The sequence below is a fragment of the Hordeum vulgare genome, chromosome 1H (genome assembly GCF_904849725.1).
Source record: "Hordeum vulgare subsp. vulgare chromosome 1H, MorexV3_pseudomolecules_assembly, whole genome shotgun sequence".
Lineage (NCBI taxonomy): Eukaryota > Viridiplantae > Streptophyta > Magnoliopsida > Poales > Poaceae > Hordeum > Hordeum vulgare.
This window is the reverse complement of record NC_058518.1, coordinates 483,644,904-483,668,239: the sequence shown is the minus strand read 5'-3', so window position 1 is coordinate 483,668,239 and position 23,336 is coordinate 483,644,904. Positions and strand designations below refer to the sequence as shown.

The window sequence follows — 23,336 nt, the reverse complement described above, 5'->3', positions numbered from 1 at the left end:
AGCTACGGTTCGAAAACTACGAGCAAAACAAGAAATGACTACAAACTGCCCAAAACAGCCACATAGCAATTTCTACGCCTCACAACTTCAGCTACACAACTCCGATAAGCTCAAGCAAAGCATGGCACGGAAGAGGGCAAGAAGCACTACTACGAACAGCTAACAACAACTAGCGTGGCAGCAAGGAGCACTAGGAACAGAAGACACAAAATGGCATCTCACGCACTATTTCAGACTAAGTGAAAATAACACCTCGTGAAAGTGCAATTTTCAGCCTGAAGCAATATTGACAGCAGCAAAACCTATAGCTAAAGGACTCCAAATGGCATGAAACTTAACAGAATGCTAGAGGAACACAAGGGGAACAACTAACTCCATTGGACCAACCCCAAAAGAGCTACAGATCACAAGATACAAGCAAGACAAGACAGCAAGAACATATAACAGATCCCAGACTTAGAAATATTTCAGCTCCTCTAAAACAGCACTATTCAAGCAACTTGAGCGCAAGCAAACAACACCTAAACATGCATTTCTATTGCAACCAAAAATACCAGGGGCTAAATAAAACATCCGAGATCAACTCTCTAGTTGACAACTAATTCAAACGAGGCACGGAATAAAACCTACGAATTAAACAAAAGGGCATCACGACAAAATATCTCGCGAACTAACTTCCTCAAAAGCTAAAACTAAATGCACAGAAAAATCCATGGGATTTTTCTACCCCGGAAACATATAAAATATGTGGGGTTTGCAACACAAAATAATGCCACACAATAACGCGGGAGAAATAAACCTAGACACGAAAAATAGTCTAACGGGCAATCTCTACACGCAAAAATACACTTGACCGCTCTAAACTACATGGAAAATAGCTCCTTAGAGCATGGACATTTTATCTACGACGTACGAGCAAACAAACACGCGAGGAAAATAAATGCGGGCACCTACTTATGGAGACAGCACGCAAAACAAAGCATTAGACACCCTAAACAGCGTTAAACAAATATGCATGTTGGATAATCGTGTTCTACTCGCGAAGCTACCCCAAAACAATATATAACACGCGTCGTCCCGACCTACGGTTTAGAAACTACGGACGTTCTAATATATACCTAATTTCTGGAAAATAAACAATTCCGAAAAACAACCTAAAATCCTAACGGGCCGAACAAGGGGCGCAGCAAAACTAAACTACGCCAAGGGTGTGGGATAAGGCAGGGCTCACCTGAGGGCCTGGGCGAAGGGAGGCAGGCCAGCCTGGGCGGCACGGCCCAAGCGCCCAAGCCGGCCCAGGTGCGCGGCGCAGCGGTCAACGCTCGCGAGCGGGAGGCTCACACGAGCCGCCCTCCTGATCCAGATCGGGATCGAGGGGGAGCTCGGCTCCAGTGGCTCCAGCGGCCGGCGAGCCTGGAGAAAGCGACGGCGCCGGCGGGGTTCGAGGTGAGGCCGACCTGACCTCGTAGCCCGAGGACCGACGGGTCCATTCCCGGCGGTGGAAGGTCCGACGGCGAGGCGACAAGGGCGGCGGCGAGCTCCCGGGAACGGCGCGAGTACGGGGAACCGTACGGGCGGCGGCGGCGGCCGGAGACGGCGCGGGGCCGCGGGCGGCGCGCTCCAGCTGCGACGGCGGGGAGCACGCGGGGGTGCGGCTCGGAGGCGGCAGGCGCTGCGAGGAGCCGGCGGCGGCTCGGGCTGAGATGGGCTCGGGCGGGCCGCGCGCGGGCCTAGCGGGCCGGCGGCTGGAGGAGTTAGACAGGTGGGAGGAGAGAGGCTAGGGTTTGGTGGGGCACGGAAAACAAGGAGGGATTAGGGGGAGGCTGTCCGAAAATTAGAAGGGGTCTATATATAGACAAACGGGGGGGCTCGGTTAACCGGAATCGCGATCCGGATCCAACCGCGGGGTCGGATTCGGACAATTCCGAACGCGGGACGAGCTACGTGGCCGTGTAGGGTGGTTTACCGGAGACGAGAGGGGGAACGGGCGGCGCGGAAACGCGATTTAAAACACTGACACACGTCCGACGGTATCCCGAATACGGTGCCGCTACGGTCGACCGTTCGGGTACCAGACGGTCTCCGATCGCGACGAAATTCGACAGGCGGTCTAGCGATAACCAATCGCGACCGCGTGCCAAGTTTCACCTCGAACAGAGAAAGTTTTAAACGCACTTTTAAAAACAGGGTTTCGACGGTGCCGCGGGCGCGTGCGTGTGCGGTCAGGCTCGGAACGACCGACGACGAGAACCGGCAACTACTAACGAATGCGAGTTTTGAAAACGGGCGGCAACGGAGATGCCGATGCAATGCAGATGATGCGCATGATGCGATGATGATGCGGCAACTGAAAATACCCACACGACGAAAAGGAAAGAGAGGGGAATCTTCTGGAACGTCGGCATCGGGCTGTCACATAATGTGAGCCCATGGTATAGATGCACTTTTACCTTCCACCATTGCTAGCCTCCCTAGTGCCGCGCAATTCTCGCCGGTGCACAAACACACCAAATTCCTTCATCAAAACAGCCACCATACCTACCTACTATGGCATTTTCATAGTCATTCCGAGATATATTGCCATGCAACTCCCACCGTCCGTCTCATGACTTGTGCCGTCACTCTCATATTGCCATTGCATGATCGCGCCATGCTAGATTGTTGCACATCCCGGTACACTGCCGGAGGCATCTCCTATGGAGTCATCATCATTGTGATCTTTGAGCTGTGAGTAAATAAAAGTGTGATGATCATCATTATTAGAGCATTGTCCCATGTGAGGAAATAAAACAAAGAGGCCAAAGAGCCCAAAAACAAACAAAAAAGAGAAAAGAAAAGAAAAGAAAAAAAGAGGCCTAAGAGCCCAAATAAAAAAACGAGAGAAAAAGAGAGAAGGGACAATGCTACTATCTTTTTCCACACTTGTGATTCATGTTAGCACCATGTTCTTCATGATTGAGAGCTTCTTGGTTTGTCAATACCATATGCTAGTGGGAATCTTTGTTTTATAACTTGGCTTGTATATTCCAATGATGGGCTTCCTCAAAATTGCCCTAGGTCTTCGTGAGCAAGCAAGTTGGATGCACACCCACTAGTTTTCCTCTTGAGCTTTCACATACTTATAGCTCTAGTGCATCTCTTGTATGGCAATCCCTACTCATTCACATTGATATATATTAATGGGCATCTCCATAGCCTATTGATACGCCGAGTCAGTGTGACCATCTCCTCCTTTTTGTCTCACAACCACCACCACACTCTATTACAGCTATAGTGCTATATCCATGGCTCACGCTCATGTATTGCGTGATAGTTATAAAAGGTTTGAGAAAGTAAGAGTGCGAAAACAATTACTTGGCCAATTCCGGGGTTGTGCATGATTTACATTAGTTGTGTGAGGATGATGGAGCATAGCCAGACTATATGATTTTGTAGGGATAACTTTCTTTGGCCTTGTTATTTTGAAAGTTCATGATTACTTTGCTAGTTTGCTTGAAGTATCACTGTTTTCATGTCAATAGCAAACAATTGTTTTGAATCTTACGGATCTGAATATTCATGCCATGTGAAAGAAGTTGCAAAGGACAACTATGCTAGGTAGCATTCCACATCAAAAATTCATTCTTTATCACTTCCCGACTCGAGGACGAGCAGGAGTTAAGCTTGGGGATGCTTGATACGTCTCCAACGTATCTACAATTTTTGATGGTTTCATGCTATTATCTTGTCAAACTTTGGATGTTTTGCATGCTTTTTATTTATTTTCTGGGACTAACTTATTAACTCAGTGCCAAGTGACAGTTCCTCCTTTTTCCATGTTTTTGACCCCTTTTAGAGGAGATTTTGAAACGGAGTCCAAACGGAAGATAATCCCCGAAAAGATTTTTTTTGGAACGGAAGAAGATCGGAGAACTTGGGAGCCAAGCCAGAGAAGCTCCAGGGGCCCCACAAGCCCCCACCCCGCTGCCAGGGGGGCCGTGCCATCCAGGCTTGTGGGACCCCTGGAGGTCCCCTGACCTAGATCTTTCGCCTATATAATCCCATAAATTCCAGAAAAAATCAGGAGATCATCGCAATCGCTTTTCCGCCGTCGCAAGCTTGTGTCTCCACAAGATCCCATTTGGGGCACATCCTGGTGCCCTGTCGGAGGGGGGATTCGGATACGCAGGGCTTCTTCATCAACACCATGACCTCTCCGATGATGCGTGAGTAGTTCACCATAGACCTACGGGTCCATAGCTAGTAACTAGATGGCCTCTTCTCTCTCTTGGATCTTCAACACAAAGTTCTCCATGATCTTCATGGAGATCTATCCGATGTAATCTTCTTTTGCGGTGTGTTTGTCGAGATCCGATGAATTGTGGATTTATTATCATATTATCTATGAATCTTATTTGAGTTTCTTCTGATCTCTCTTATGCATGATTTCATATCCTTGTAATTCTCTTCGAGTTGTGGGTTTTGTCTGGCCAACTAGATCTATGATTCTTGCAATGGGAGAAGTGCTTGGTTTTGGGTTCATACCGTGCGGTGACCTCACCCAGTGATAGAAGGGGTAGCGAGGCACGCATCCTGTTGTTGCCATCAAGGGTAAAAAGATGGGGTTTTCATCATTGGTTTGAGATTATCCCTCTACATCATGTCATCTTGCTTAAAGCATTACTCTATTCGTCAGGAACTCAATACACTAGAAGCATGCTGGATAGCGGTCGATGTGTGGAGTAATAGTAGTAGATGAAGAAAGTATCGGTATACTTGTCTCAGACGTGATGCCTATATGCGTGATCATTGCCTTAGATATCATCATGACTTTGTGCGGTTCTATCAATTGCTCGACAATAATTTGTTCACCCATCGTGATATTTGCTATTATGAGAGAAGCCTATAGTGAACACTATGGCCCCCAGGGTCTACTCCACACCATATTTTCAGCCTTACACTTTTTACTTCGTTGCACTTTCCGCCTTCAGATCTCACTTTGCAAACAATCTTGAAGGGATTGAAACCCCCTTTGAAGCGTTGGGTGCAAGCTTGTTTGTGTTTGCGCAGGTACTTTGGGCTTGACGAGGCCCTCCTTCTGGATCGATACCTTGGTTCTCAAACTGAGGGAAGTACTTACTGCTCCTTTGCTGCATCACCCTTTCCTCTTCAAGGGAAAAACCGACGCAAACCAGAGAAGTAACAAGAAGAATTCCTAAGCGCCAGGGAAGGACTTTTGTTGCCGTAGCAGACCCCTACCGATGTCTTCATCATTCGACAGTGGCCTTGGGGACTACACCCAGTGGGTGCACTCAGCATACCCCCACTGGATCAGAAACAAGCATGAATGCGACAACAGAAAACGCCCTCTGGGTGTGAAGTCAAGACGGACAAAATGCAATAGGAAATGAACTTACAATCCCACTTACTCGGATGTTAGCACGAAGCACCGAACCGGCATCATATGCCAACTTGCTGGCTTCATATGCCTCCTTAGTTCGCAACATCATTTGCTCGGCCTGGATCATGGCCTCCTTCCCGGCTTCAGTTTGGTCTTCTGGAACGTGTTGCAGTGAGAATACATGCATTGGAGGAGTCAGCACTACAACTGAAGTCACAAGAGTTACTGGAGGTTGTTCAATCGACATTGGAGTCACAAAAGTCGAACTCGCTGGAGGAGCACTCGACAGCGGAATCTCGGGTCCAGTTTTAGCTCGAGACGAGTCTCCAAGTTCCAAAGGCAATTCAGCAGTTGACCGATGTGGTTCTTCATCGTCTTCCAGATGAATGACTTTGGTAGCTGTCAGTCGGTAACATTAGTCAGGCCAATCGACCAACTTTATCCAGAAAATAGAACAAAATGAAGATTTCTTATACCTCGTTGGGAGGTGACCACGTGTGCAACATCCAAGTCCATGTGATCCTCTTCATCTCGAGGAGGTGACGTCACCGAGGTAGCAGCTCTGGCAAAGCAAATTCCACTCCTACATCAAGGGCATGAAATTTAACAACGAAAAAAGAAAGAAGTAAACACTTATCCTGAAGCGACTAGCACAATGATGCTCATTGGGGCAGAGCCTTCCGAGGCTTGGGAGCGTCAAGTTTGGGCTGTTTTGCAGCCTTCTGTGACGACTCAGTTGTTGCAGCTCAGTCACGCTTCATATTCCTAGTGCTTGACACCAAGGTCTTGCTTGGGGTAGCTACCGGATCGTGGCAATGCTTGGATCGAAACTCGGTGCGCGGAGGAGATTGAATCTCTTCTTCACTCTCCTCCGAGTCGTCTTCGCTCCCCTCGCTGTCCTCGGCACATTCACTGTTTGCACTGCCATCTTCGCTCTCCCCACTGGCGTCAAGTTGCTCCCCGTTCAGCACGGGTGAATGCATGTTTGTCCACTCCTAGAAGATATAAAGCAACAAAGTCAGTCGGCTAGAGATTCAATCACTCGACAAACATATGAAAGTAATCGTCAAGGAAATAACTCACCATCTTCTGTGGCTTGTTCTTAGCATAGAAAGGCAAGACCCATTTGGCTCCTAATGGATTGTTGCAGGCTCCAGTGATCTGAGCCACGGTTACCTCATAAATCTCCTCTGGGTACGACCGAGTGGTATCCTCAGGGCCTGAATAACGCCATGTGGCATGGTCTCAAGCAGGTCCATTCCAGTCACCCCGCCATGGATCAGATCTTCTAACGCATTCACCAGAATTCCTACCTGGACCTTCTCCTCCTCTAACATAGTCAGCGTTCTGGGAGCAACAGGTCACTCCAAAGTGAAGGGGGGAAGACCAGTCGACATATTTGGGGTTGCAATATCTTTGCAATAGAACCAGGTCGATTGCTAGCCTTGGACAGATTCATGGAGGGTCATTTGCGGATACGCACTCTTACTCCTATTATGGATCCCCAAACCGCCACACAGTTGGATAACATTGGTTCTACTATCCTTGGGTTTGGCTTTCTTAACCGACTGAGAACGAACGGTGAAGATATGCTTGAACAGTCCCCAATGAGGAGGACAACCCAAGAAACACTCGCACAACGTTATGAACGCATCAAGGTGTGCAATAGCATTAAGAGGAAGGTGATGGAGTTGAGCACCAAAAATTTCAAGAACCCATGGATGAATGGGTGGGGAGGCAAAGAAAAACCTCGCTCTACGTGGGTGGGGAGGAGGACTCTCTCACCTTTGCGCGTCTCCGGCTCGACTTCCCCCTCCGGTAATCTCCATGATTCTGTAACTATCAATCCGTCATGGATGAGGTTCAGGACATCCACCTCCTTGACGGTTGAAGGGAGGAAATCCCCCTAGATCCAGCCTGGCGGCACCGCAGCTCGAGCGCCCGATGGCTTCTTGGCTCTTCCTCCCTTCTTGGCCTGCTCAAGTTTTCCCGTCTTCGATTTCGTCATCTCGATGGTGGTGGTGCAGACAGATCTAAGCGGAGCTCGAGAGGCAGAGGAGATGGATAAAAAGCGGACATTGAGAAGGAGCACGGTTCCAACCCTAGCGCCGGCTCATTTTATAGCCGCCTGAGTGAGTCGCTGACCTATGGGCCCGCAGATCTTCGTATATCCTGATATAAGAGAAAGCACGATACATGGCGATAAGGGCGGCGCGATAATTGAGGAGTCGGGATCTCATTTACCCCGGTTGTTGTGTCATCACCGTTCAGCGTGCGCTTACCAAATTTTGGAATCCCGTGAAATCCGGAACTTACAAAGTGACCCGTCACATCAAAATATCCTGTTGATCACTCAGACCAGTTTTCACTTTCAAATTCACTCAGATATCTTTGAGGACAGAATCGATCAGGGTGAATGGTGAGTAGTTCAATCGATGCCCGTTTCTGCCAGGCCTAGACATGCATTCGGAGTTTGGCATGCTTTGAAAAAATCTACATCGACCTCTTTCCACTCGAATCCTAATCCATTCGGGGGCTAATGATGGGGATATGTACCTAGGGTAGGGTCATAGGCCTGACCTACATGTCCTACCTAAGGGCACATCATTAAAGATTTAAAGATTTCAAGGAAGATTCCGACTGACTCGTGATGGGTCAGTCGATAGAGCATCCATTCAGAGACTTTCTCCTTGCACTCGACAAAACACTTCCACTCGGCAGAATAAGAACCCAGTCGACTGCAGAAGTTCAGAAGTCACCCCACAGAGGCCAAAGAGCAGGCATTCGACTGGTTATCATAAGTAGAATTTATTATGTACGTTATGAGTAACGCACGCCTTTGTCTTCATTACTCAAACCCTTGGTTGACTGGGCCTTGATGAGGGGTAGCACACTCTATATAAGCCACCCATCCCCTCTGGCATAAGGGTTCGCACCCCCTGTAACACACACTCCACATGACAAGAGCTCCCGAGCACTAAGTCGTAGGGCTGTTACCTCCACGAGAGGGGCCTGACCTCATACATCGTGATTCTACCCTCTCCTTTCGTACCCCTCACCTCTACTGTCAGGTTGTTCCCACGAAACGGCGTGCACCGAGAAGGGAGACCTTGCGCTTGCAAGGTTTCTTCGGAGCCCAAGGAGGTAGTCCCTCCTCGGTTCCCTCCGGTGCCCCCCTCTTCCTCGCCTGAAGAGAATCTCTCTCTTCCTCCTCATCTACCTCCTCCCCCTCATGGGTGGAGGAGGCATGGGTGTCCTTCGATTTTGTATCCGGAGGACCCCTTGAACGGAGACCCGCGCGGGTCTCCTTCTTCTTGTTGTCCGATGCCACATACGGCAACTCTACTAGAATCTGCTCCAGCACAGGAATACGGGGTTCCTCGGGCACGGGAGATGGGCCTTCTATGTTCTTGGCCTCTTCCACCCACTCCTGTGAAAATAGAAAGGATAGTAAGATCTTTAACAACAACGAAGCCCCGAGTAGATAAAAGAGCTCGGACGTACCTCCATCGGGGGCGTATTGTCGTCTAGGACGGTATCTTCATCCTCGGCCAGCAACTCCTGCTGATGTTTAAGCAATACCCGTCACAGGTCTACATGGGTGGTGCGGCAGAACTCGAGCATCGTCCAAGGCTCGTCGGCCTTGTGAGACCACATCGAGTTGTCCTGATGCTGGCACGAATGGATATGGCGATGGAGCGTGGCCTGGATCACATCGGCAAGCTAGATATTGGATTCCACCAATTATGTGATGCGGTTTTGGAGCTGCTGCACATCCGAAGACGAGCCTTAGTCCAGGCCTTTCCTGACCCATGAGGTCAGCCTCACCGGGGGACAAGACCTGGACTCGGTGGGCGCTGCCTAGTTTTCTTCTCATGGTTCTGTTATATAGAACCACTCATTCTGCCAGTTCTTGATGGTGTCGATCAGTGTGCCCTCTAGCAATGTCACGCGATGGATATTGCTTATCACGGCCCCACCATAGTCGGCATGCTGGCTGCTGACCGACTTCGGCTTGACATTGAAGACCTTGAGCCAGAGAACGAAATGTGGATGAACCCGCAAGAAAGCCTCGGAGACGGTGATGAAGACGGAGATGTGCATAATGGAATTTGGGGGGAGCTCATGAAAATCTACCCCATAGTAAAACATCAAACTCGTGATGAAGGGGTGGAGCGGGAAGCCCGGTCCCTGAGGAAGCGGGGGACGAACACCACCCGCTCCCCGGGCCTTGGCATAGGAACCACCTGGCCCTTTTCCTATGCTCGGTGGGCGATGTCGGTGGCTATGTAGCCGCAACGCTTGAGCTCCTAGATATATCCTTCAGAGACGCACGAGACCTCCCATTTTCCATGAGCGCCTGAGCTAGCCATCGCAGGGCTTGAGACGGAGGGCGATTGGAAGGGATGGGAGGCGGAATGGATCTGGGCACTTGAGCTCGGAGGGAGAAGGGGCAAGGTTTTGATCTTTTTCCCCTTTTAAAAGGGAGGTCGCGAAACCAAGGGTTTCTTCTTATGCGCCACCAGCTCCTCCACTTCCCGAAACAACCGCACCATTGAGACATGCGTAGATTGGCTCGGGTCATTGAATCAAAATCCCCTTAAATACGGGACACGATCTGTGTCGATGATGGAATGTGCCCCGAGGAAAATGGCCTCGAGCCGCGACTCGAGTTTTACTCATTATTTGTTTTTGTGACCTTTCATGAGAAGAGTTGTCAGACATGTTACTATTCAACTTCAGGTCTTCAAAAGCCTTTGGATTTAATGACACCTATTTTCAAAAATATTACGTCATTGGAGCGATTAAACTGATAACAGCCGAATATGAAGGGAACTCATCATGCAAGCCGATTTGTCTATATGCTCGATTGTCGAAGACTATACACATCGACGTTGAAGGCTAGTTCGGGGGCTACTGAGGAAGTTCCAAATTAAGGGGTCCTTGGGCGGACGGGTTGTCCCTTATGGGACGACCATGTGGGTTGCATCATTGAAGACCGTATTGCCTGACGACTACGTAATCAAGATGGAGAACTCCGAAGACTATGCGTGCACTCCAAGGCAGGAGGACCGGTTCGGCCCATCTACCCTTGATATATGTCGGTAACATGTAACCCTAGGGGCCCTGGTGTCTATATAAACCAGGGTCACTTATGCGTAGGGCAGAGTTATCTCATCTAGGATTCAGCTCGTACGATCTCGTGGTAGATCAACTCTGTAACCATCGTTCCCCATCAATATAATCGAGCAGGACGTAGGGTTTAACCTCTTCAAGAGGGCCCGAACCTGGGTAAACACCGTCTCTCCATCTCTCGTGCAACCCATCGATCTAAGATCCATAGTTCGGTACCCCCTACCTGAGATCTGCCGATTTTGACACCGACACCTCGCACTCGGAAGGCTGCGTTCCCCTCCAACTTCTTTGGTTTGGTAGTCCTCATGGGTGCGGCTCCGGAAACCCACGACCTATGATTTCTATTGTCTTAGGCTTGCTGGCACCCTTGCTCATGCGGATTCGTCCCCGTCACCTTCTTTTGGCCCCTTCAAGCCTCGCCGGCTTGCCGGGGTCCCGACGATTCCGTACAGGTTGCCTGGATCTACGTTCCTTTTAGGTCCTGGCCTACTTGCGACGCTGATGACCCACAAGTGTAGGGGATCTATCATAGTCCTTTCGATAAATAAGAGTGTCGAACCCAACGAGGAGCATAAGGATCTGACAAGTTGTTTTCAACAAGGTATTCTCCGCGAGCACTGAAATTATCGGTAATCAAAAATTGTGTGATAAGATGGTTCGTAGCAAGTAGCAAGTAACAATAGTAACAAAGGTGCAGCAAAGTGGCCCAATCCCTTTTGTAGCAAGGGACAAGCCTGGACAAACTCTTATAGGAGGTAAAGCGCTCCCGAGGACAAATGGGCATTTCTGTCAAGCTAGTTTTCATCATGATCATATGATTCACGTTCGCTACTTTGATAGTTTGATATGTGGGTGGACTGGTGCTTGGGTGCTGCCCTTACTTGGACAAACACCCCACTTATGATTAATCCCTCTCGGAAGCATCCGCAACAACGAAAGAAGAATTAAGACAAAGTCTAACCATAGCATTAAACTAGTGGATCCAAATCAGCCCCTTACGAAGCAACGCATAAACTAGGGTTTAAGCTTCTGTCACTCTAGCAACCCATCATCTACTTATTACTTCCCAATGCCTTCCTCTAGGCCCAAATAATGGTGAAGTGTTATGTAGTCGACGTTCACATAACACCACTAGAGGAAAAACAACATACAACGCATCAAAATATCGAACGAATACCAAATTCATAGGACTACTTATAGCAAGACTTATCCCATGTCCTCAGGAACAAAAGTGACTACTCACAAAGCATAATTATGTTCATGACCAGAGAGGTATTGAATAGCATCAAGGATCTGAACATATAATCTTCCACCGAGTAATCCAACTAGCATCAACTACAAAGAGTAATTAACACTACTAGCAACCTTACAAGTACCAATCGGAGTCGTGAGATGGAGATTGGTTACAAGAGATGAACTAGGTTTGGAGATGAGATGGTGTTGATGAAGATGTTGATGGTGATGAGTCCCCTCCGATGAGGGGAGTGTTGGTGATGACGATGGCGACAATTTCCCCCTCCGGGAGGGAAGTTTCCCCGGTAGGACGGCCCTGCCGGAGCTCTAGATTGGTTCTGCTCAAGTTCCGCCTCGTGGCGGCGGCGATTCCTCCCAAAAGCGTCCTCTTGATTTTTTCTGGAACAAAACCCTCCTTATAGAAAAATATGGGAGCCAGAGGGGCAACAGGGAGCCCACAAGCCCCCTAGGCGCGACCAGGGGGGTAGGCCGCGCCTAGCAGGCTTGTGGCCTCCTCGTGGCTCCCCTCTGGTACTTCTTCCGCCCAGTATTTTTTCTAAATTCCAAAATAATTCCTCATTGATTTTCACGGCTTTTGGAGTTGCGCATAATAGGTATCTCAAACTTGCTTCTTTTTCAGGCCAGCATTCCAGCTGCCGGCATTCTCCCTCTTCATGTAAACCTTATATAATAAGAGAGAAAAGGCATAATTATTGTACCGTGAAGTGTAATAACAGCCCATAAAGCGATAAATATCAACATAAAAGCATGATGCAAAATGGACGTATCAGACGCCACCTCCTATGCCATCTCCGGTTGCCTCCTCGACCCCGTCCACCTTGCTTTGCCCGCACGTCAGATCCGTAGCACACGTGTTTCCAACTCCCCTTCATGTGGTGAAAGCTCCGACCTACACTGTGACTTCCTCGTCTCTTGATCTCAACCGACGGATGTGGGATTGCTCAGACCCGGCCAGGGTGAAATCCCTGCTGGACTTGTCGATGGTGACAATGGCAATGCTCGCGGGTTGTCGTTCCCTTCTTGGAGGCTCTGTCATAGCTTCTATCTGTGCCCCTTCGAGCATCGGCGAAACCCCAAGTCTGGCTCTCCGGATCGGACAACGACAACGCCATAACGTTGTTCCCCTTCTCGAAGCGTTGTTTTGCTCACTCGGCATACCAGGCGTTGGACCTCGAGTCTTGGTAACGACCGTATTTGTTCGGACTACATCTCATGGCGTGGGCATCCTAGGCGCTATGTACGTCCCCATCGATGCTCCCCTCATGGTTACTGTCTCCGGCCCGACCTGGTCCTGCCGCCCAATAGCCAATCTCTTGAGGCTCTAGGTGGGAATACATTGATCCTATCAATTCTGAAGCAACGGTCATTTGAAGGTGGTCCCTCGTGTTAGTCATGACACGGCGTGGGTGTTGTGAGCCCCTTGCCTCCTTGCCTTCTCTCGTCGGAGGCTGGGCTAAGTGGTTTAGCTGCATGTCATCTCTTTGGGCTGAGCATCCCTCTTCCCTCTATTTCATAAACATACTCGCACCTTCGTAAGTTCGTGTACCATGTTGTACCCTATCCTGTATTTTCTCTACTCTCTTTTATTAATAAAAAGATACGCAAGATTTGCATATTCGGGAAAAAAGTAAGGAAGGGGGACATGAAAGGTGTGCTTTTTAAAATGAAACCTTGGAGTTTTACAAGTTTTGGATGTCTTTAAATTTGCCTGATTTTATTTCAACAAATTAAAGTCTTTGTAGTATTTTCGATTTGTACAATAAACCTATTTTATATTTGATTAAAATTATGTTTGGTACTTAACAGCAGGCCCGGCCCTGAGGGGGGGCGGAGGGGCGGCCGCCCCGGGCCCCGAAATCAAGGGGCCCCCAACCTGGGCCTCAACCATTCAAAGCCTACTCGCAGTAGCAGCTAGAGAACGATGTAAGCCTCCTGAACGATATACTGCGAACGTTTTTTTCTTTTCTTTTCTAGCCAACTGGTGACCATGCCATATCGTTGTGGCTTGCGAACCCTAGCTTTGGCCTATGCCGCCGCATCTACCGTGTGGTGTACTTTGATTCGATGGGACGAGTTCGACGATTGCTTGGTGGATCTCTTCCGTGGCTCCGCGTGACTGAGTTAGTATGGGTCGACCCCTCATTCCTTTGGCCCTTCCCGAATCCTGATTTACCCTCGTCCACCCACCCCTGAATCCTCCTACGTGTGATCTAAATCTGTTATCTATGCACATTGCGTGATGACGATGGAAAAGCTTAACAACATCCTTTTTGCTCTCAGGACTCGTGGACATGATGCTGAAAATTAAGTTTTAAGAAGGAAACATGTGGGGCAGCAGAAAAATCAAAGGAAAGATGGGGCAAGAGGCAGCAGTATCTTTCTGCTTGTTCTGGGTTTCAGTCAGCGCGTACACAGCTTGGAGTTGGAGGATGGATGTCGTCAAATGGGAATTGATTTTACTGGCTCTCATGTCCATTCATGTTGGCACTATTTTGTAGTTCTGTAGAATTTGTAAGGTATGTCTAGATATTTTCCCTACTGTGACTTACGCTCGCCGGATGATAATAATTGTTACTCTGACCGTTTTTATTTTACAAACATAGTAAAGCCTCAAAGATCGGTGTGCATGTGTGATGGTGTCATTTGAATCCAGAATTTCCCATCTCCAGCCCCCACGCAGCGGGAACGAGAGGCCGAGGAGAGGATGCATCGCGCCCATCGACCACCGCAAGGAAAGGATGTAACTACACAAAGTATGTTTCCTATTTGACATGAATTTTTGTATGCACTTTAACTGTTTATTACTGGTATTTTTTATGCACTTTAAGTGTCTATTTGTCATGAATATCGCCTTGGTACATACATGCCTTGCAAAAATATCATCACATGTACGCTTGCATGAATGCTTGACGTCGCGTCATATTACCGTTCATATACTAGTTATTATTTTGGTATTTGTATTAGGGGCCCATGGATTCTGAATTCTCAGGGCCGGCCCTGCTTAACAGTGTGTTAATACACAACCGAAAAGATGCACAAATAAATTACAAGTATTATGAGAATACAACGGAATTAATATCTGGTTATGTTAGGTGGGAAGATGGCAGCAGTTAATTGGTAGGAAATTGTCTTTTCCTCATCTGTTTGCGATGGTAGTGTCTCTTTGCCTTGCCATGGTAGTATGGTAGTAGTAGAAAGTAGAAACGTATCCGCACCAGCCATGATCATATATAGAAGGATGCTGGCCAAATTATTGCACCGGCCAATTAGCTCCCACACTGGCAGTCAGGTTGTTTTCAGAATCGAAAATGCTGAGGTGACAGCAGCACTGCCGGGTACGCAGACATCGGAACAAGGCTGCGCATATTCATATCGATCTGGATCCATCGACCCATCACTGTAACTCCAGCTACCAGTCCATCAGGCTCATGGCCTCCGACCGCCTCAGCGCCCTCAAGGCCCTCGACGACACCAAGGCCGGCGTCAAAGGTCTCGTTGATGCGGGCGTCACCACCATCCCGGCCATCTTCCACCACCCTCCTGAATCCTTCACCCCGTCGGCTTTCTCCACCGGCGTCGTCATCCCAGTCATTGACCTCTCGGGCAGCCGGCCGGACGTCATCGGTGCGGTGAAGGCCGCCGCCGAGACGCTGGGCTTATTCCTGGTGGTGAACCATGGCGTCCCGGAGGCGATCATGTCGGAGATGCTGGCGGCCGTGCGGCGGTTCAACGAGGAGACGGCGGAGGCCAAGGCGCCCTACTACACACGGGACCAGGGGCGGCGCGTCAGGTACAACTGCAACGCTGATCTCTTCCAGTCGCCGGCGGCCAAGTGGCGCGACACCATGCACGTGGACGACCCCGACCAGATACCCGAGGAGGTCCTCCCGCCGGCGTGCAGGGGCGTCACGTCCGAGTACGGTCGGCAGATGCGGCGGCTGGGGCGCCATCTGCTCGAGCTCTTTTCGGAAGCGCTGGGGGTGCGGGGCGGGTACCTCGAGGAGGAGCTGGGCTGTCTGGACCGGCTGCGCTTGGGCTGCCACTACTACCCGGCGTGCCCGGAGCCGGACCTCACTCTGGGCGCCATCAGGCACTCCGACCCCAGCTTCCTCACCGTTCTGCTCCGGGACGGCGCCGTCGGCGGCCTCCAGATGCTCGTGGACGACCTCGGGGACGGCAAGTCTGCGGCATGGGTGGAAGTGCCGGCGGTGGCGGGCGCACTGGAGGTGAACGTCGGCGACTTCCTGCAGGTGGCGTCCAACGACAGGTTCAAGAGCGTGGTGCACCGTGTGGTGTCAAACAGCGTCGGGCCACGAGTGTCTGTTGCGTGCTTCTTCATGGCGAAGGACGCCACGGTGTGCGCCCCGGTGGTCGTCGACGGGGCTGGTCCGCCGCGCTACAGGAGCGTCACGGCGGAGGAGCTATTCCGCTCATCTAGCACCGCAATCAGGTCGCACTTGCTGTCCCGGGCTGCGCTCAACAACTTCAGGCTCTAGCTTTGGGCTCTCGGTAATAATTTACCAATTGGCGCAAAATAAACGGAATATCTATACCATAAAATAGCTTATGAACGTGTGATCAGTAGAGTAAAATTATTCTCTCAAAAAAAAGTAGAGTAAAATTATACAGATAACTGTTCAGCATGTGTGATCACTGGTCATCGATCGGATTTCGGACCCCTATATATGTATGAATGAAATCGTATGTCTTATTCCGTTGTTTGTGCAAAATCCTTTCATCAGAGAATTTACATAACCACCGGAGTAATTTCTTGGTACTAGTACTGTTCACTTGAGTGATCTCAAGTCCCAAGTTTGAAACTCCCCGGGACCGAGGGACAGGTGGCCGCGAGTAGGCAGCCTTAAATAATCGGCTAGATTTTCTAAGAAGAGAAAAGAGGACTAAACAAAACAGGACTACCAAGAAATTGTGACGAAACTTCGTATAAGCTAGAATAGGGGCATCTAAACTATGTGATTTTTTACGCCGCAAAATAAAATAAAATAAACTATGTGATTTGATTTATAAGGCAATCTTCTCTTTCTTTGGTCAATAAAGTTCATATAGGTGTGGAATAGACAATCAAGTTCATGCCCTTGCATGCATCCGAGCGAGTCTAGCTCAAGTTTGAAGCATCACTCATGTTAAACTCACTCCGCAAATGACAAAATACTTTGTCGTAAAGTGGTTTGGTAAAGATGTCAGCTAATTGTTTGTGGGTACGAACATGCCTAAAATCTATATCTCCTTTACCAAAATGATCATGAATGAAATGATGTCACACTTGAATATGTTTTGTTCGAAAATGTTGCACAGGATTATAGGCAATTTAAATAGCACTTTCATTGTCACACAATAATGGAACATGTTTTAGATGAATGCCATAATCCTTAAGAATTTGAGTCATCCATAGTAATTGCGCACAACATGATCTGGCGGCTATATATTCAGCTTCGGCAGTAGATAAATATATCGAGTTTTGTTTCTTGGATGACCAAGACACAAGAGATCTCCCAAGAAATTGACATGTACCTGAGGTGGATTTTCTATCAACCTTGTCTCTCGCATAGTCCGAGTCAGAATAGCCAACAAGATTAAAATAAGATCCCTTGGGATACCATATGCCAAAGTTTGTTGTATGTATCAGGTATCTCACGATTCTTTTCACAACCAATAGATGACACTATTTAGGTGCCGCTTGATATCGGGCACACATGCAAACACTCAACATGATGTCAGGACGGGAGGCACATAGATATATCAATGAACCGATCATTGATTGATAAACCCTTTGATAAACGGGCTTGTCCTCCTTAATGAGGTCAATATGTCCACTAGTAGGAATGGGGGTTCTCATACCTTTGCACTCTTGCATGTTAAACTTCCTGATTAAGTCCTTGGTGTACTTGGTTTGAGAGATAAATGTACCTTCTCTCGGTTGTTTGATTTGCAAACCAAGGAAGGATTTCATCTTGCACATCATAGACATCTCATACTTCTCTGAAATCAACCTGCCAAATTTCTCACTAAAATGTGGGTTAGTAGAATCAAAGATAATATCATACACATATATTTGGCACAAAAATAGTTCACCATTAACTCTTTTAGTGAATAAGGTTGCGTCAATTTTACCAATCTCAAAACCCTTTTTTTATGAGAAACTTCGTTAGGCATTTGTACCAAACTCTCGGGGCTTGTTTAAGACCATATAAAGCTTTATGAAGTTTGTGAACATGATTAGGTTTCTCGGGGTTGACAAAGCCGGGGGGGTGTTTGACATAAACCTCCTCCTCAATTTCACCATTTAGAAAAGCACTTTTGATATCCATTTGGTAAAGAGTAATATCATGGTGATTGGCATAAGCAAGAAGAATGTGAATGACTTCAAGTCTAGCAAGGGGGGCATAGGTCTCACCATAGTCCATACCTTCGACTTGCGTGTATCCTTGGGCTACGAGACGTGCCTTGTTGCGTACAACTTGACCATCTTCATCTTGCTTGTTCAGAAACACCCATTTCATACCAATGATGTTGTGCACGTCTTCGGGTTTTTCAACTAGTATCCACACTTGATTCCTATCGAAGTTTGGTAGCTCTTCGTGCATGACATTCACCCAATCCGGGTCTTGAAGGACTTCTTCTACCTTCAAAGGCTCAATGCTAGAGATAAATGAATAATTCTCGCGAAAGCTAGCTAAAGGAGATTTAGAGCGAGTGGTTCACCCGGTTTGTATGTCACCGAAGATTTAATTCCGAGGATGATCTTTGTCCACTCTTTCTCAAACTCATGGCAGCTTCTTTTTGTTGGATGGTGGAGCATCTTCATCATCATCTTCTTGCTCGTTGTCGTTGATGGTGTCAGCTCCTTCAGGTGGTGGTGAGGAAGGTTGAGGTGGATCATCACGATGTACTTCTTTCTCTTCTTCATCATTGTCGGCGTCCTGGCAACCGGGATACCCAGGCTTGCATGTCTGCGGCCCAGGGCTGGCCCACTCCATCGATCAAGCACCAGCAGGCTCGGCAAGGCCCTCGTGAGGGGCCAAGACTCACGAGGAGGAATGGAATCAAGACCCGCAGGTGCCTCTCCAGGACCCCTCCGGAGCGGCGGACCTTCCGAGGCAAAGCCGAGCGTCGTGAGTCAAGGATGACGCAGAAGGTGGGCACGTGACCCGCAGATGGCAGAGCCGTGCAGTTCCCCCTTTGGTGCAAAGAGGGCAGGAGCGTACATGGGCCCCAAAGGCATCTCCCAAAGGTTTCCCTTCTGGTGCAACGGAGCCGCCGCCGCCCGTCAGTAGGGCAGACGTCACCACGGGCCTTTCCCTGCAACACGGACAGTTACTTTGCAGGCGAAGACCACTTTTGACAGGGGAAGCATGTTCCCTTGTCTCCCACCGAAACTGGTTGTTGTGGGATTCCTTCCCACCTACGATAAGGGAAGAGGACCCTGGCCTCCACTATAAATAGAGAGGGTAGGATACGTGAGAGGGGGATCGGATCATCATAACCCTAGAGCAACACACCAAGCCAATTGGCCTCCGAAGGCTTAAGAGCATTGTACTCTCTCGTTCATCAACCTTCGTGAGAGGCAATCCACCAAAGCAGGAGTAGGGTTTTACGCTTCGCAGCGGCCCGAACTTGGGTAAACTACTCTGTTTTGAGTTCTCCTCACCATCGCGTGAGTTCTTAGCCTTGCCCAACGCGTAGCAAGTCCGAAAAACCGAATCTGTTGAGTGGCCTCGGTGCGCGCCCCTGAGCTCGAATCCCTAGGGTTTTGCGAAGCCCGAAATCCGACATTTGGCGCGCCAGGTAGGGGGCGCGTGTCGGAGCCTACACGCCAACAGCAGAAACCACATGTCGGCTCGACAGCACCATGGCAAGTGCAATCATCGATAACCGCCGATCCGCGGCGGCGGACGGTGTGCGAGCAAGCAGGGTCGCCCCTGCGGTCGCATGCATTCTCGGCGGATCGCAGGCGCCACCCTCCAGCCACCATGTCAAGCCTTTCCTACATCGCGGGGGGACAGCATGCCTGAGGCCCGAGCCCTTGGAACACCGCGTGTGACCGGAGTTCAACATCACCTTCGGCCCCGACGACCACCCTAAAGCCACGACGGTTGCCGGGGCGCTTCCCATGTTGTGCACGCCGACCATCTACGGTGTGGCTGTCTCCAAGACCCTCATCAACGGCGGCGCGGGCCTCAACATCATCTCGGTGGAGGCCTTCGATGCGTTGCGGTTGCCCCGAGAGCAGCTTGCGCCCTCGAAGCCCTTCTCTGGGATCGTGGCGGGATCCGTCGTCCCCGTTGGGCGGATCCGGCTCCCTGTCACGTTCGGCACCCGCTGCAACTTCCACACCGAGCTGATCGACTTCGACGTTGCTCACATCCACCTTCCGTACAATGCCATACTCGGCTACCCCGCCCTCGCACAGTTCATGGCAGCGACGCACCCGGGCTACAACGTTGTCAAGATGCCAGGGAGCGGCGGCGTGCTTACCGTCGTGGGGGACTTCAAGGACGCCTCACGGGTGATCGGGTTATCCCGCAAGGCCGCGTCCGCAGCGCGTGCCGACTCCAAGGGCAAGGCGCGCATGACGGGGGACCCGGGAGACGCCTTCGACATCACACTCGTGAAGAAGAAGCAATTGTTTTCCTAGGACCGGGCGGAGACGAAGCAAGTACCGGTGGATGAAGGGAGCCTGACCCCCGCCTTCACCATCGGCGCGAATCTTCCCCTAGACCAGGAGAAGGCATTGGTCGATTTCCTCAGGGCGGACAAGAGTGCATTCTCCTAGAGTGCCCCCGACCTTGTGGGGGTCCCGAGGGACATCATCGAGCACCACCTCATGGTTTGCCGAAACGCGCGTCCAGTGAAGCAGAAGACAAGGAGGCAGGCTCCGGAGAAGCAGGCCTTCATAGCTCAGGAGGTGCGTAAGCTGAAGGAAGCAAGGGTCATAAGGGAGGTGCGCTACCCGGAGTGGGTGGCAAACCCGGTGGTTGTCCCGAAGAAGTGTGGGAAGGAGCACATATGCTTCGACTTCACGAACCTCAACAAGGCCTGCCCTGAGGACCCATTCCCGCTACCACATCGAGCATATCGTGGACTCCACCGCAAAGTGCAACCTTCTGTGCTTCTTGGACGCCTTCTCAGGCTACCACCAGATCAAGATGGCGGTGGAGGACGTTGAGAAGACGGCCTTCGTCTCTCCGTGCGGGGTGTATTGCTACGAGTGTATGCCTTCGGGCTGCGAAACGCCGGGGCGACCTTCCAGCGGTTGATGCACATTGCCTTGGGGCCGCAGCTCGGGAGGAATGCGGAAGCCTACGTCGACGACATCGTGGTCAAGTCAAGGCAAGCCAAAACCCTGGTGGAGGATCTGGAAGAGATCTTCGCCAGCCTGCGGGAGGTGAACCTGAAGCTCAATCCCGAGAAGTGTGTCTTCAGAGTCCCATCGGGCAAGCTTCTTGGTTTCCTGATGTCACATCGGGGGATCGAGGCTAACCCAGTAAAGGTACATGCCATAAACAAGATGAGCGCGCCCACAACCCTCAAGGAAATGCAGAAGCTGGCAGGGTGTGTCACCTCCTTGGGACGTTTCATTTCCAAGCTTGGCGAGCGGGCACTGCCCTTCTTCAAGATCATGAAAAGGAAGGGGGCCTTCGAGTGGACCCCAGAGGCCGACGCTGCCTTCAAAGAGCTCAAGCATTACCTCACAAGCCCGCCGGTTATGGTGGTGCCTCGCCCTCGGGAGCCCCTGCTTCTGTACCTCGCTACGAACCCACACTCCGCCAGCGCCACTTTGGTGGCAGTAAGGGAGGAGCGAGCCGGCAACGGCGCTACTTTGGGAGGCCACAATGGGCCCTCACCCTATGCTCCAGAGGGCTCACGCGACCCGCAAGCTCCAACTCCCCCACGAGTGGAGGGACCTGAGGTCCAGACTGGCGAATCAGGACTTGAAGAGACTTGTCCTCCCGAGATCCCGGCCTTCCCTCCGGACGACGAAGAGTCCCAACCTCCTGAAGCCACCAATGATCACAATGTCCCGGGCGATCGGGTCCTCGTCGAGCACCCCGTGTACTTCGTCAGCACGGTATTGCGGGACGTCCGCTTGCGCTACCCCATGCAACAGGAACTCCTTCTAGCACTGCTCGTCGCCTCGCGCAAGTTGCGTCACTACTTCCAAGGACACCCGATCAAGGTCATCTCCGCTTACCCCTTGGAGAAGATCTAGCACAACTCAAATGCGGCACGAAGAGTTGTTGAGTGGAACATCGACCTTCAGGCCTTCAACTTCAAATTCAACACGACCAGGGTCATCAAAGGATCCGCCTTGGCCGACTTCATGGCGGAATGGACGGACGCGGCTGACCGGGGGCTGGAAGGGAACCAATCCCTTGCCCCCGGAGCAGAGGCACCCGAGGGATGGACAATGCACTTTGACGAAGCCTTCGCGCGAATGGGAGCAGGGGCTGGCATCTTCCTCAGTTCCCCGATGGAGACAAGCTTCGCTACGCCGTGCAGCTCTGCTTCCAAAGGGGGAGAAGGTCTCCAACAACATAGCAGAGTACGAGGGCCTCATCGTCGGCTTCAAGGTAGTGGCGGCCTTGGGGGTCCAGCGCCTCACCGTGATGGCAGACTCTCAGCTCCTCGTCAACTTCTCCAACAAGGAGTACACACCCAAGGACCAGCATATGGAGGCGTATCTGGAAGAGGTACGTAAGATCGAGAAACATTTTCAGGGCATGGAGCTGCAGCACGTCCCGCGGGGCGAAAACAAGGAGGCGGATGACATTGCCAAAAGAGCCTCGCGTCGCTAGGCTCATGAGCCACGCGTTTTTGAGGAGCGACTATTCATTCCCTCCGCGACGTTGTCACCTGATGACCTGGCACTGCACAGAAAGGAGCTCCCCCCAGCACCACCCTCGGGGGATCCAGACTATGGTCAAGCCTTGAGGGCTCGACTGCTCCTGGCCCTGGAGGCTCAAGACGATGACTAGATGAAGGAACTCGGCGCATATCTGCTTTGTGGCATATTGTCGGAGATGGAGGAGGATGCGGAACGCGTAGTACGGCAACCCTCGGCTTACTGCGTGTGAGACGGCGCCTTGTACTGCAGGCGCCCGAACGACGTCGCGCTACAGTGTATTTCCAGGGAGCAGGGGTGCGAGCGCTACTGGCCGACATTCACGGAGGGGACTGCGGACATCACTCTTCCTCGCGCACGCTTGCAGGTAAGGTGTTCAGATCAGGTTTTTACTAGCCCACAACCCTGGACGACGCTACCGAGCTGGTCAGGTCTTGCGAGGCCTGCCAGTTCCATGCCAAGCAGATCCATCAGCTCGCGCAGGGCCTCCAGACCATCCCGCTCACCTGGCCCTTTGCGGTCTGGGGACTGGACATATTGGGGCCTTTCCCGCGGGCCGCCGGGGGCTTCCACTACCTCTACGTAGCCATCAACAAATACACCAAGTGGGCGGAGGTGGAGCCCGTGCGCACCATCCCCGCCGGGCCCGCCGTCAAGTTCATCAAGGGCCTCGTGAGCCGCTTCGGCGTCCCCAACCGCATC

General features: G+C 50.7%; 1 protein-coding gene across 1 annotated transcript; it reads left to right on the top strand.

The window, feature by feature from the left end:
* Positions 1-15,041: 15,041 nt before the first annotated feature.
* LOC123416984 (DIBOA-glucoside dioxygenase BX6-like) lies at positions 15,042-16,481 on the top strand. Its single transcript, XM_045106844.1, has one exon. The coding sequence runs from the start codon at positions 15,199-15,201 to the stop codon at positions 16,264-16,266; it is 1,068 nt and encodes a 355-aa protein (XP_044962779.1). The 5' UTR covers positions 15,042-15,198; the 3' UTR covers positions 16,267-16,481.
* The last annotated feature ends 6,855 nt before the right edge of the window (positions 16,482-23,336 follow it).